A 15,558-nucleotide genomic window follows, 5' to 3' on the forward strand; every position below is an offset into this window, starting at 1 on the left:
ATCAGTGTGAATGCAGAACAATGAAACGCTATTATACAAGTTTGATGACGAGAATGGTATTATCGTTCTAGGTGTAATTATCACTGTTCCCAATGTTCTCTGTTTTCTTTTATTGCGGTGCACAATGGCAATATACTGCTCACAACTTGAGGTTTGTCAGTGATGTATCAAAGGCAATACTATGAACACAATGCAAAGTCTACATTCAACACATCAATTTCCTGTATGGAAAAAAACAAAAAACACACGGATGTCCCTAAATTTTGCATAACATGTACATGGGAATGCAGGGAAAACTGTACATTGCAGTATATGCCAGATGACATGGACATGCGGGAATGAGAGCCTGCGCAGGCGCAGAAGAGCCGTCCCCGCAGATGGGTCGCGATCATTACGGGCGGCCAGCGGGATACATCGAGGAGGACCGGAGCTGCAGCGAGGGACTGAAACAGGTGCTAGGGGCTGGAAAAAGCCCCAGGTGAGTAAACAGATTGTAATCCTCCTCGCCTCGGAAGGCCTTTAAAGAGAACCCGAGGCGGTGCAGGGGGGGAAGCAGCGGCGCAGATGGCGGCTACCTGATCTGCCCAGACCCTCAGATCAGGCAGGCTGGGTTTTTTTTTTTATGAGCCTCGGGCTCTCCTTAAGGCCTGGAAGCGCTTTTACAAGCTTTTTGTAAGTGCTTGTTACTTGAAAAGCTCTTGCTAATACTTTGGGTATAATCCCACTTGAGGGATGGGATTTTCTTTAAATCCCCCATAGCCTTAGCAAAAGCTTTTCGAATCACAAGCTGCTTGTGGGTCCCAGGCCCTAGGCCTGTAATATTTTATATACTCACCTGGCAGAAGTCTCCGGCCTCTGGCGCGCTGCTCCCAGGACCACATTCCTCCTGCTCTTGTCTCCCGCGCTGACAGGGCTACGGCAAGATGGCGCCCGAAGTCCTGTACTGGAGACAAAAATAGTCTCCAGTACAGGGCTTCGGCAGCCATCTTGCCGTAGCCCTGCTCGCCTGCCGGTGTCAAAACACCGGAAGACTAAGGAGGCTGGAGCGGGGCTGCGGGCAATGAACTGGCACGGCGTCTATAGACGCCGCTGCCAGTACATGAAGATAGAGTGGCCAGAGTCCCGAGGCCGGGACGTCCCGCTGCTGAAAACTCTAACTATGGGCTTTATTCACAATGCATTACCGCATTCGGTAATGCTCAAAACAGCTGATTTTACTGATCACCTTCCCAAGTTACAATTCACTAAACCTGTCACCGCACAGAAAAATCACAGCTCCCAACTAGTGAGGTAAATTCCCGACTTTTGCGGTAATTACCTGGGGACAGGCTCGGACTGAGCCACCGAACCACCGATGGTCCCATCGGTGGGCCCCGACTGCCCCGCCTCCTGGGGGCCCCAGAGCTAAGAGGGAGGGGGGCACAGCTTGGAAGGGGGAAATTGGGCACAGAGCGGCGGGGAGGGGGGGAAGCGTCCCCTCCCTCCCTCACCTAGGGGCCCCCCCCCTCCGCGCACCCCCCTCCTCCAGAACTGCAGCCAGCAGCGAGCGGAGAATAGCTACAGAGCTTCAGATGATGATGCTAGCTCCGCATGCCGCTGCTGCCCTGCTGGTCTCCGTCTCCTGTAGTGACGCTGTCCAATCACGCTCTCGCAGTACTTCCTGCGAGAGTGTGATTGGAGCATCACTACATTAGACGGAGAACAGCAGGCAGCAGCAGCGGCATGCGCGGAGCTAGCATCATCATCTGAAGCTCGGTAAGCTATTTTCCGCTCGCTGCTGGCTGCACTTCTGGAGGAGGGGGGCCCCTAGGTGAGGGAGGGGGGGAGGCTTCCCCGCTGATCTGTGCCCGCTGTCCCCCGTTCCAAGCTGGGGGGGACTTGCATTTTGTAGGGGTATCTGCAGCCAACCTGATTGCATTGTGTGGGGGTACCTGCAGTCAACCTGATTGCATTGTGTGGGGGTATCTGCAGCCAACCTGATTGCATTTTGTGGGGGTATCAGCAGCCAACCTGATTGCATTGTGTAGGGGTATCTGCAGCCAACCTGATTGCATTGTGTGGGGGTATCTGCCATCAACCTGATTGCATTGTGTGGGGGTATCTGCAGCCAACCTGATTGCATTTTGTGGGGGTATCTGCAGCCCACCTGATTGCATTGTGTGGGGGTATCTGCCGCCAACCTGATTGCATTGTGTGGGGGTATCTGCAGCCAACCTGATTGCATTGTGTGGGGGTATCTGCAGCCAACCTGATTGCATTGTGTGGGGGTATCTGCAGCCAACCTGATTGCATTGTGTGGGGGTATCTGCAGCCAACCTGATTGCATTTTGTGGGGGTATCTGCCGCCAACATGATTGCATTTTGTGGGGGTATCTGCCGCCAACATGATTGCATATTGTGGGGGTATCTGCCGCCAACCTGATTGCATTTTGTGGGGGTATCTGCCACCAACCTGATTGCATTGTGTGAGGGTATCTGCAGCCAACCTGATTGCATTTTGTGGGGGTATCTGCCGCCAACCTGATTGCATTTTGTGGGGGTATCTGCCACCAACCTGATTGCATTTTGTGGGGGTATCTGCCACCAACCTGATTGCATTTTGTGGGGGTATCTGCCACCAACCTGATTGCATTGTGGGGGTATCTGCAGCCAACCTGATTGCATTTTGTGGGGGTATCTGCAGCCAACCTGATTGCATTTTGTGGGGGTATCTGCCACCAACCTGGCTGCATTTTGTGGGGGTATCTGCCACCAACCTGGTTGCATTTTGTGGGGGTATCTGCCACCAACCTGGTTGCATTTTGTGGGGGTATCTGCCACCAATCTGGTTGCATTTTGTGGGGGTATCTGCCACCAACCTGGTTGCATGTTGTGGGGGTATCTGCCGCCAACCTGGTTGCATTTTGTGGGGGTATCTGCAGCCAACCTGATTGCATTGTGTGGGGGTATCTGCCACCAACCTGATTGTATTGTGTGGGGGTATCTGCAGCCAACCTGATTGCATTTTGTGGGGGTATCTGCAGCCAACCTGATTGCATTGTGTGGGGGTATCTGCAGCCAACCTGATTGCATTGTGTGGGGGTATCTGCAGCCAACCTGATTTCATTGTGTTGGGGTATCTGCAGCCAACCTGATTGCATTGTGTGGGGGTATCTGCAGCCAACCTGATTGCATTTTGTGGGGGTATCTGCAGCCAACCTGATTGCATTGTGTGGGGGTATCTGCAGCCAACCTGATTGCATTTTGTGGGGGTATCTGCAGCCAACCTGATTGCATTTTGTGGGGGTATCTGCCACCAACCTGATTGCATTTTGTGGGGGTATCTGCCACCAACCTGATTGCATTGTGTGGGGGTATCTGCAGCCAACCTGATTGCATTTTGTGGGGGTATCTACAGCCAACCTAATTGCATTGTGTGGGGTTATCTGCCACCAACCTGATTGCATTTTGTGGGGGTATCTGCCACCAACCTGGTTGCATTTTGTGGGGGTATCTGCCACCAACCTGATTGCATTTTGTGGGGGTATCTGCCACCAACCTGGTTGCATTTTGTGGGGGTATCTGCAGCCAACCTGGTTGCATTTTGTGGGGGTATCTGCCGCCAACCTGGTTGCATTTTGTGGGGGTATCTGCCACCAAACTGATTGCATTTTGTGGGGGTATCTGCCACCAACCTGGTTGCATTTTTTGGGGGTATCTGCAGCCAACCTGGTTGCATTTTGTGGGGGTATCTGCCGCCAACCTGATTGCGTTTTGTGGGGGCATCTGCTGCCAACCTTATTGCATTTTGTGGGGGCATCTGCCGGCACCCTGATTGCATTTTGTGGGGGTATCTGCTGCCATTTGTTTACTTGATGAATTATCATGAGGCATGTAACTACTTGAATATTTTATCTAAAATGTATCTGGTCAGACCTAATCTCTGTGAATAACACCACTACTTATTTTGTATTTTTTTTTAAGTCTGCCCATGACTCATCATGACCACGCCGATGTTCCAGTGCGTGGTGACACCCATTTAGCTTCGCTGCCGCATTTAGACATATCCCTATTGGAGACTGTCCTCAGAATTGCTCACAATCTATTCCCTACCATAAAGTCATGCAAAATTTCTAGAGTACATGTGTATGTGAGCCCAAAATGGTGGTGGTGGGGGGGGGGGGGGGGAGGGTGGAGGAGGAGAGGGGGCGGGCCCCAGGCTGAAACTTCCTTGGTGGGCCCCCAGTCCGACCCTGCCTGGGGAAATGTCAAGAAATGTAATTTCACAAAGATTTCTGCAGTGTTCGGTCATTTTCTCCAGCTCACAGCAGCCGATAACTTGCTCTCCCCATGTGGTCTCTGTGCAGTGGATTTGACAGACAGCCTTTGGGGAGAGCCAGGCAGCCAATAGCCACACAGCCTGCTTCTCACTGGGATTGGATGCGACAGGGATGCCAGTGGGTCTTTCAGTGTAACAAAGCAGAGAAAGCTGCCAATTCTGCAGGCATCCCTGCATCCCTTTAGAAGTGCATATTTGTATTGTAGCACACAGACACTGGCGAACTGAGGGGGCTATTCCGGGTGTCTGGAACCTCCCCCCTGCACTGAGCTGTGTATTCAGCCAGGGAAGCCCGCATAATATAAACAGCCTCATTCTCCCTCCCTTCTTACTTCTGGTGCCTCCCTCCAGCTAATAGAATGAGAGAGGCAGCCCAGCTTCCCTCACAAGAAGATGCAGCCTGCAGTGAGAGAATGTTGATTATGGAGTCCTGGATTCTCCACAGCACAGAAGTGTCAGACATGATGAAATTAGAGTGCAGGCAAGCTGGTAAATATGCACAGCATGATGCAGAGCTTGCCTGGACTCAGGGTCTGTGGGCAAACATCTGGCTGGTCTCTCCCCATTGTTATAATGACTGCATGTGTGGGTAAGGTGTTTAACAAGCTGAAAAGTTTTTGACAGTCCCTAGACTCCAGGAGGGCTTCTTTCTGACTTGTGTGAGAGACTGACAGGGACAGGAGTCCGATTACAGGCAAGTAACCTGTCTGATGTGGGACTGCAATACAGATAAGTTCTCTGCTCCATCTCAGGCTATTCTCAATTTCTCCACTCCTCTCTCTGGGCTAGTGCACGCCAAAATGACAATAGCAATCGCTAGCAATTTGTGAGTGTGATTTTGTGAAGTGATTTTCAGAGCGATTTTTTAATGAATTACTCAAAAACATGCTACATGCAGTATACCTGCGATTTTGAAAAAATCACAACGCTGCTGTGGGAACACCCACATAGGGTAACATTAGCCAAGCGCTTTTCAAATCACTGTTGATTTGAAAAACGCTCAGAAGCACTCTTGGTGTGCACCAGCCTCCTTCATTCACCTTTGTTTCCCTCTTCCCCTAGAGCTGGCTGTGTGTTCTTGTCATACAGGAAAGCTAAATAAAAGTGCAATCCTGGTGAGGCAAAATATTATTATTTAGTATTTATATAGCGCCGCCATCTTCCGCAGATGCATATATCCCTGCATCATATGGGTATCGCTTGCGCTATGTGACACTATGTAGCATATTCCACTGAATTGTCCAAACTAAGTCTATCTCCTGTTCCTCTCTTGGGGAGTTGTTCCAGCGCTGTACCCCGTTCAAATTTGCTGCTACCAGAAGCCCTCAGAAACACTCGTGTCCTTGAGTACTTCCAAAGATAGGCAGCTCCGTAATACGCCAGCGCACTTTTGTGCATGGGCAGTATGGAGCCACCTGCATTCGGAAGCACTCGGGGACATACGTGCTTCTGGACCTTTCAGGAACCCCCCCCCTTAAAAATCCTGCGTTTGCCCCTGACTAGAGCTCCCCCTGGTGGCTGCAGCACATCTAAAGGGATGACCGGCTGCATTGAACTGAAAACCTTCAAGTCACACACACAGCTCCCTGCCTGCTGCCCTGCTAGAAGGCTGGTAAGTGACACTTACCAACCAGGGCTAAGTGAATTGAGGCATGTTTGTTCGGTAAATTACCGAACTTCTGCCTCATGGGGGAAAACTTTTGTGAATTTGGAAAAAAAAAAGTGTAAAATACCGGGTGAGGTATTTTAGCAAACTGCTTTTGTGAATTGAGCCCTCTGTGCCCTTTTTACCTGCTTTGTGCAAGAACACCCCTAAGTGATACAGCACATACAAAAACTGCAATGCAACCTGGTCACTGCTTAAAGGGTCAAGTGCATCACTCCTCCGTCATACACCCAGTAATCAGCATGGCTCTCACTGCAGCACTGGTAACAGATACATTGTGATCACATAATTTTGCCTCTGTACGCACTGGATACACCCAAACAAGACAGCCTCTTGGCCTCTTTACATATACTCACGAAGGATAGTTTGGGTTGAAAAAGTGCCGTTGGTGTTGCACATGTCTGAGGAACATAAGCAGTAGTAATAGGTCTGCATGTACTTGGGCATGTACTTGGGGACACAGACCTCATTACTGCACACAGCATGTCCTGGATAGCAACCTGCAAGAGGAGACAAGGGGGCATTCAGATATAACGTTCTGGGAAGGTGTTTCAAAGTGGTGAGGAAGGTATACAAATGAAAGAAAAGCAACACAGTTAAATTGTGCTAGAAATTAAGCATTGCTTGACACACAATTTTTAGCAATTAGGTAGAGGTTATGGGCCATGTGCAATTACAGGAGATAAAAGCCCTTAATGGAGTGACTTTTTTATCTCCTGGCATTGCACACACGTTACCTAAGTTACGATGCTGGTGTCTTACCACCGATGTCTGTAGGAGGATAGCCTCACACAGACAAATTAAACAAATCACCTGAGCATTGCAAAGGTGAAGCCAACCCTATTTCACCTTAATCCACTGAGAGTCAGCATCTTGAGTTGTCTAAAAGACGACTACCTCCACATCTTGGTGTAACCTGTTCTTCCTGCCACTAGTAGGTAATCCCTTGGGCACAGCCCAGTGGGTATTAAGTAGCAAAGTCCCTCAACCTTGTGGGTGCTCTTTTGAAAGAGAACCTTCCTCTAATCACTAGTGGTAGCATCATCAGGTAAGCTCCAACATAGCAAACAGGGTGGTTCCCACTTGAGCTGGAGCACAAATGGCTGCGGGAGTGGACAGTGTAGTGTCTTCTCTGATTATCTGGTGTGGTCCAGTTGGTGCCCGGGGCAGATGCATTTCAACTACAATGTATATAAAAAATGCATCTGCTCTACCAGAGAAACCACAGAATGCACAGAAGTGTGGTCCGCTTACCGTAACGCAGGCGTGTTATACTTAAATACAAAGTGGGCCGAAATTGAACAATGGGACCAATTTGCGGGCCAACCTCAATGTTTAGTGGCCACTTCCCTTCTTTATATAGTTTCCTCGTGTCTAATGGCCCTCCTACCAATACAGTTCGCTGGTGTCTAGTGGTCCTCCGCCCTCCCCTAAACAGTTCCCTGGTGTCTAGTGTTTTCCCCCCTCCCCATATAGCTTCCCTGATGATTAAGGGCTTCACCTCCAATATAGATTCCCCGGCAGTCTAGAGAGGGCTAAATATAATGCAAGGTGGGGAAACCACCCGAGGGCCGAATTTGATGGCTTTATGGGAGAGATTTGGCCCACGTGCCGGAGTTTGACATCTATGCACGACTCGTGTTGCAGACTGACAAGTGTGAACAGATCCTATTTATAAAATAGGATCCGTTCTGGGTCCGTTTTCCACTGTAGAGGGAACACAGGTTAAGCAAACAACTACCAATTTCAGAAGGTGGTTAGAAATAGCATTTTTTGCCATTATAGCAGAAACAGAAGCTCTGCTCTCCATTTCTCCCCATAGAAGCCATACAAGGTTTCAAAAACATACAACACAATAACATGGAGAAGTGAAACACTAACTGCAGGTATTAATATGGATATACTTCAGTTCAGCACTGAAAAATTAATAACCCGCATGTCCATTCCAATTCTACTTGGACATTGCCATCCAGGCCAAGAATTTTATTTTTATTTATGCTACCCTGACATTAACCACTTCAGGACCACAGGCTTACACCCCCCTAGTGACCAGGCCATTTTTCACAATACAGGGCTGTGCAGCTTTGTCAGCGTGCTGCACAGCCCTACAACTCAGCACACAAATGAATTTTGCCTCCTTTTGCTGTGACCCTTTTTATTATTATTATTTAAAAAAAGGCAAGGCTTTCCCTCACGATCGCGGTTAGCAGGCTGATCATGGAGCGGAGCGCCATGAACCAGCAGGGAACGATCGCGCATGCGCATTTCTTGGCAAACTGCAGCTCCAGGACTTGACGCCAATCAGCGTTAGGCGGTCCTGGGGCTGCCGTCGCAGTCGTTTGAAAGTCTATGGGGTGGTTCATACTTCTCACGTTGCGGTACGCTGCGCCGGAAGTGCCCTATCTAACGCGAGTGCATGCCTACATTGCTGTGCAGCTACTGCGTTGACCTGCAGCGATTTGCGGTGGAACGGAAGTCTATGGCAATGCAGAGGTTTTTAAAAATTTTGCTGGCGTTTTTGCAATATGCTTCTGTGCACTTCCGTATTTTCAAAACAGGAAGTAAGCGTAAATGAGCATCACTTCCTGTTTGGATGTCGGTCAGAAGGGGATTAACGCATATTAGTGCAGTAATCCCTGAAGGCCAGTTTTTGGAGGTGCCACCAATCTGCAGTCTGAAACCAGCCTGAGGATGGAGTTATAAAATGCATATTGGCCTCAATTCTGGTAGAGTTAGCCTACGGCAATTTACTGCATTCAGCAAATGTTGTTTGCAATTCTGATTTTATTAATAAATTACCGAATGCAGTAAATCAGGTCATAAAATGTGCAGCATTTTGCAATATTTTACCAAAAATTGTAATTCTTGTGCAAATTAGGGGGCATTTTAGCAATCAATTTACCGATCAGTTTGAGACCTGCCTGTACCTGGACGTGAAGTCAATTTGTGTGCATTTTGCAGTTTTTAGAGGAGTTCATATTCAGCTCCTATTTCTATTTTAGGGGCGTTCCTATTCAGGCTGTGCAATAGAAAAGTATAGTAGAAATAAAACTCCAAATATTTACTGGATTTTTTTTTATATAGTTTTCATAGATTGCTACATAATCAAATACACCCCCCCCCCCCCCCTTTATTTAAAATAAAACTTTTCAAAGACTATCCTAAGTTATGGAAAACAATTATAGACCATTATTATTATTTATGCTCACTGCTGAAATACCATACTTTTGCCACATTTTCCATACTTTATACCGCATTTTTGGAAAATTACCAAAAAATGGTCGTACGAGGAAAAATCTTTCAGAATTTGGAAAAAAACAAACAGAAACTACTGATTGCTGTATCCCCCCCCCCCCCCCCCCCCAAACAAAAATTACCGCAGACAGTTAGCAGAATTGTGGCCATTAAAACCCCTCTACTGATAACAAATTATAGTAAAGTCCTGGTTATCTGAAACTAAACTAACCAGCAGTCTCAACCAACCAGCACAAATCCCTTGCCGTATTCACAGTGGTGAAGGCCAACTTCTCAGGGCTCATTCACACTAGGGAGATTAGCGGCTGTTTACCGCTAATCGCTGAAGTGTTAGCGATTTACCGCTATTGCAATTGTAACTATATGGCAGTGATCTCACAGCCGCAATTGCCACCAATCACAGGCGTTTTACGATTATTGGCAATTACAAACGTGTGTTGCATGCAGTATTTTGCTGTGATTGAAGATCGAAGCAGCTATTAGAGCTGTGGGAGCTTTATGATAACGTGGGAGCTTTAAATCATACGCCGCAAGAGTTTTCTCATCGGCTGAATTAGAACTAGTGCCGCTCATATGCGTTGAAGCGCAACTTCCCAACATCATGCCCTCCGCCATAACGCATGCACAAAATCTGGTTTGTGCAGGCGTTAGCTTGTGTGAAAGAGCCCTTAGTGACAGATGAGGGGGATTTAGACAGGCTAAACTCTCGAAATGCATACAGGGTGCATTATGTACATAATGTGAGTTGTAACATTATTGCGGCGGTCGTTGCTTGTGTAAATGCCAGTGAATTGACCTGCACATGTCAGTTATACCGACCCTACATGAATCAGGGCCATAATTAGGAGGATTCTTTTATTTAGAGAATTACTGGGTTTTCTTTTAAGTTGATTCTGACTGCTCAGATTTGCATATGCATGCCATCCCAGGAAATGAATGATGAGCCATCAAATTAGTTAATAATTGTCACAAATCACGCCTTGAGGGCCCTTTCACACTGGGGTGGTGCGGTGCAGTATTTACCGAAGCGGCACGGCGCGATGCAACGGAAGTGAGGTTTTTACCGCATTTCCGATGCGAGGGCAGACCTACGTTACCGCACGGCTCTGTGGCGATGTGTGGCGGACCGAAAGTCATGTAAGTCTATGGTGACGCGTGTGTTCTAAAATGATTGTGCAAGTTTTACTCTTCGCACATGCACTGAAGTGTATTTTAGCAATGCGCTTCTGTGCAGGTGAACGCCTCGGCCACAGGAAGTGAGAGTCACTTCCTGCTTGGCCAGCTGCCAGGCAGGGATTACCGCTTACTAATGCGGTAATCCCCGAAGGCCTGTTTTTTTAGCCTGTAGCGCATTTTTTAAAACCTAGAGGCTCCCTCTCATTTTACTTGTCTGATCACAAAGGAAATTCTCACAGGACACAGAAAACTAAAAAAATCTAAAAGTGGCCATACATCAGGCGACTTGTGGGCGATTGACCATCCGATTCGATTATTATAATTGAATCAGAAGAAAATTGGTGCTGCAAAGTGCATGTTCAACTGACTATGCGACCAACATCTGGCCGAAATTGGTCCCATTAGTCGATCGCACATGCTACAAGTTGTTGAGCCGCATTGCTCGATCGAGTGAACGGTGTTAACAGCGTGCGATATCGGGACAAGTGACGAACGCGATGAAACCCGCGTTCGTCACTTGTCGCACGTGTGATGTCAGATCTCACACACGCGGCCACGTTACTAGGCAACCATGTGGTGCACGTGTATGGAGAACGGAGGATGCCCGGAGCCAGCGGAGGACAAACGGAGGCCGCGGACAGGTAATGTATCACTTGCATTGGGCACCGAGGGGATAGCGTTGGGTTGGCGAGGCGGCTGGATGCGGCGTCACAATTTCAGCATGAAAATTGCAGCGATTCCTAGTGGGTTCCAGGCCTAGAAATGGCATATGGGCCGTGGGCAGCGATTTACAGAGTATAGGTAGTCACTAACTGTCCCTCAGAGGAGCTCACAATCTAATCCTTATGTCTAATATCTATGTCTAATGCCCATCCAAGTCTAGGGCCAATTTAGGGGGGAGCCAATCAACTTATCTGTATGTTTTGTGGATGTGGGAGGAAACCGGAGTGCCCAGAGGAAACCCATGCAGAGAACATACTAACTCCATGTAGATAGTGCCCTGGCTGGGATTCACACTCTACAAGGCGAGAGTGCTAACCAGTAACCACTACACCACCATGCTGCATCCACAGTAACTTATTCATTACAGGGGTAGTATCTGGGCCTGGGTATAGCTGTTGCAATTACCACCACGGTGTATTGTAAAGGAAATCAGTCAACACTAGTTACCAACAATTCACAATGATGATCACATTACAACATATACATAAAGGCATCAGGCATGTCATGCAATCTTACTCAGTTGGACGGGCTTCAGCTCTCCATTGTGGATAATAAAATTCCCCATACAGCAGGTGCTGTTATTGCAGTGTATCCTCCCTGGTTCCAGTATGGTTCCAAACTGTGCCATTCGTATTCCCCCAGTAAAAGTGACGTTTTCATGCAGTGCACAGGAGATTCCTTCTCCATGAAGACCTAGAAAAGAATAAAGGCTACATCATATATGATAATGCATCATAGGCTTGTGTAGACCCCCCGCAGTCCTTACCTCTCACAGAAACACAGAGGGTGATCAAGTACATTTTGAGGGGTAATCCTCCCCGAGCCATTCCTATAGGATGCAGAGGTAATGCTGTAAGGTGCTGGTTATCCCTGGGCTTGAGCACATCTAGATCTGCACCTGGTCACCTGATGAATTTGTATGTTTATTCAATATGCGCTATCCTAACAGACTATAGGCTTCATATTACATATAACCTATCTCATGCCTAATTCCTGTAGATAATGACCCTTCCTCGGATAGTCCCTCTCTTCCCTTAGAATCTTCTCTGACTCTAGCTAGCAGGTCTGAGATGGGAGAATAACTTTTCAAGGATACTAAACGTGGGGCGTAACTTGTCTGTTGCGATATGTGTGTGTGGGGGGGTGTTGTTCTGGGAACATGCAGGGAGGAAGGGACCCTACAGGCTCTGATACAGGAAAACACAAAACAGGTTGTTCACATGAACCAGCATACTGGACTCTCATACTTGTATTTATCATATTCCTGAAAGCGAAATAACCAAGTGTGATTGCTGAACAGTTCATTAAATGTGTCATTTTGGTATCTCTCTGGATAAGAGAGTTTCGATGGGGACAGCAATTTAACCAAGCTACAGCCACAGGTTAGCTCTAAGATAATGAAACACCTTAAAGTGGTCTGAAACGCTGATATAACATTCAATAAAAATGTGTTTTCCTACTTTTTATTACCCATAAAGTTACCATATTTGCTTTTGTGCATAAGTAATATTGTCTGTTTACAAATTACAAGTTTCCAAAGTGTAGTTTATCTTGCTCTGAAACCTGCCATTGCATTTTATTCAAACTGATTTTTATTATATATTAACATCTTCTAATTAGCTGTTCTGAGCTGTTTTTGTGCTTGAAACACAGAGAGCTTCACAGACAGCTCATTTTCACTTGTTACACTGTGTTTACACACATGTATCAACATTGGAATGCAAACAAAGATACTGTTATCTCCAGGTTGGATGTGGATTTGAAGCTGAATAGCAGGACAAAGTGCTTTGTTTAACCATTTCAGTGATGTTCTGCTAAAAAACAATTCTGGGATAGTAGCTTTCAAGCTGTGAGGAATCTTTTAGAGCAAAGTAGAAATTCTGACTTTCAGACCACACGTCAATGGAGAAACCTAAGAACTTATGGCTCATTTCCATATGCAACACAGAGCCGCACTGCACGTAATTCCCCAGGGGTGGCGCTTGTGATCCCAGTCATTATAATGAATGGGATCGCGGGCGCAAACAGTGTGCAACCATGCACTGTGATTCAGTGGTGATTTGCAGCACATGTATGGAAACATCAGACAAAGCAGTCTATGCACTCTCTGATGTCACCGCGATCGCGTTTCCATAAGCGCAGCTGAAAGCGTGCATATGGAAACGAGCCCTTAGAACTTAGTCACAACCCAGTATAAACAGAGTGGAGCAGAAAAGGATTAAAATGAAATAGACAAAATAGCAGTGACCGCGAATGGTCACCTGTTTTTTTTTTATAAGCAAGATTTGGTGGGGCTAGCATCCACCAGGCCCCTAGACTCTCTCCAGGCTCTAGGCAACTGCCCAGGATTATCTTGTGGATGAACCAGCTCCAGAGTGGAGCATAAATCTACTCGACGAAGAGAAGGGATTTAAAGGTGGAGAAGAAGTACAGAGAATTGCCCTCAGACATGATACATGTGAATGGAACAGTGCTTGGCCCAGAAATTGCTGCCCCCTGTGTGTTGCTGCCTAAGGCTGCTGCCTCAAATACATAGTAGAATATTGGTAAAATGATCAATATTCTACCAGTTAATATTTACTGATGTTTTACTATGCCCTAACCTTACCCTATCACAAGATCTCCCTCTCGATGCCTAACACTAACTGGTCCCTCTGGCGATATCTGACCCTAAGGACCCCCTGGCGTCACCTAACCTTAAAACCTCCCTGGCACTGGCAGTGCCTAACCTTAACACCCCCCCTACACGACACCTAACACGGCCCCACCAGAGCCTAACCCTAATGTCACGCCCCCCCAGCCCACTTTATTAGGCGCCTCTGATGCTCAAATTGCCGTCAATAGCAGCTAATTGTGCTATTAACATTGCTGTCTGTGGAAATACTCTATTTACCAGGGTGCCTCCGGTGCCCCTTTTACCTGTTTTGGCTGACTCACCTTGGTATCTATTTAAATCGACCAAGAATTGAACTTTATCCCAATCAGTAGCTGATACCCCCTTTTACATGAGAAATCTATTCCTTTTCACAAACAGACCATCAGGGGGCGCTGTATGACTGATATTGTGGTGAAACCCCTCCCACAAGAAACTCTTGAGTACGTACTCCTGGCAGTTTCCTGTGTGGGAACCTTGCTGCATTGTGGGAAATAGCTGTTTACAGCTGTTTCCAACTGCCAAAAAAACATGCAGCAGCTACATCACCTGCCAACAGTAAAATGTTACCATGTCATAAATGTCAGAATGTAAATCAGGGATTTAAAAGATTTTACAATGGGCAAACACTGACTAAATCATTTATACATAAGTATTGTAATAATGAAGCACTTTTTAATTACATTATTTTCACTGGAGTTCCTCTTTAAGGGGAACATGAAATGATAAGAATATGGAGGCAGACATATACTGTATATTTATTTTTAAACTAGACAAATTCCCTTGCTGTCTTGCTGATCATCTGCCTCTTAGGCCCCGTTCACATTACAAACGCGGACAGGCACGCACGCGGAACGCAACGCGTACGAACGCACGCCATCCGCGTTTGTATGCGTTGCGTGGCTGATCCCATCACTGAAAAGTGAATGGGACAGCCATGCGTTTTGGCAAAAAATGCGTGCAGCATGCGTTCCCGGACCGCACAGGTCCGGAACGCATGCAGTGTGAACATCAGACATTGCACTCTATGCAATGTCTGATATCGTGCGTGTCGGCCACCTGCACGCGTTTCCAAAACGCGTCTGGAAACGCGTGCAGTGTGAACGGGGCCTAATACTTTTAGCCACAGACCCTGAACAAGCATGCAGATCAGATGTTTCTGATTGAAGTCTGACTAAATTAGCCACATGCTTGTTTCAGGTCTGTGATTTAGACACTATTGATGCCAGAAAGATGAGCAGAACCGCCAGGCAACTGGTATTGATATAAAAATAAATAAATATGGCAGCCTCCATATGCAGCACGGTGGCGTAGTGGTTAGCGCTCTCGCCTTGCAGCGCTGGGTCCCTGGTTCGAATCCCAGCCAGGGCACTATCTGCAAAGAGTTTGTATGTTCTCTCTGTGTCTGCGTGGGTTTCCTCCGGGCACTCCGGATTCCTCCCACATTCCAAAAACATACAGATAAGTTAATTGGCTCCCTCTAAAATTGGCCCTAGACTACAGTACTTACACTACATAATATAGACATATGGCAATGGTAGGGATTAGATTGTGAGCTCCTTTGAGGGACAGTTAGTGACAAGATATATGTATATATACACTGTACAGCGCTGCGTAATATGTCGGCGCTATATAAATACTAAATAATAATAATAATAATATGCAAAAATCGATCTGAGTGGTTACAGACAACCAATCACATATGTCGCCTGAAAATATCAATGACCCAACTTTTTTGGTGGGTTATTAGCACCCCATTGCAGACAC

At 46.9% G+C, this 15,558-nt stretch overlaps 1 protein-coding gene across 1 annotated transcript in view; it reads right to left on the reverse strand.

Annotated features, from left to right (window-relative positions):
* The window catches only part of AMHR2 (anti-Mullerian hormone receptor type 2), a 58,796-nt gene extending 46,579 nt beyond the window's left edge, over nt 1-12,217 (reverse strand). Inside the window, exons 1-3 of the mRNA XM_068265921.1 lie at nt 11,905-12,217; nt 11,655-11,831; nt 6,341-6,484 (exon numbers count right to left, since the gene is read on the reverse strand). Coding sequence (XP_068122022.1) covers nt 6,341-6,484; nt 11,655-11,831; nt 11,905-11,965 — 382 coding nt within the window. The 5' untranslated portion in view covers nt 11,966-12,217. The remainder of the gene's footprint in view (nt 1-6,340; nt 6,485-11,654; nt 11,832-11,904) is intronic.
* Nucleotides 12,218-15,558: the final 3,341 nt, after the last annotated feature.

This window comes from Hyperolius riggenbachi, chromosome 2 (genome assembly GCF_040937935.1).
Source record: "Hyperolius riggenbachi isolate aHypRig1 chromosome 2, aHypRig1.pri, whole genome shotgun sequence".
NCBI classification, from domain to species: Eukaryota; Metazoa; Chordata; class Amphibia; order Anura; family Hyperoliidae; genus Hyperolius; species Hyperolius riggenbachi.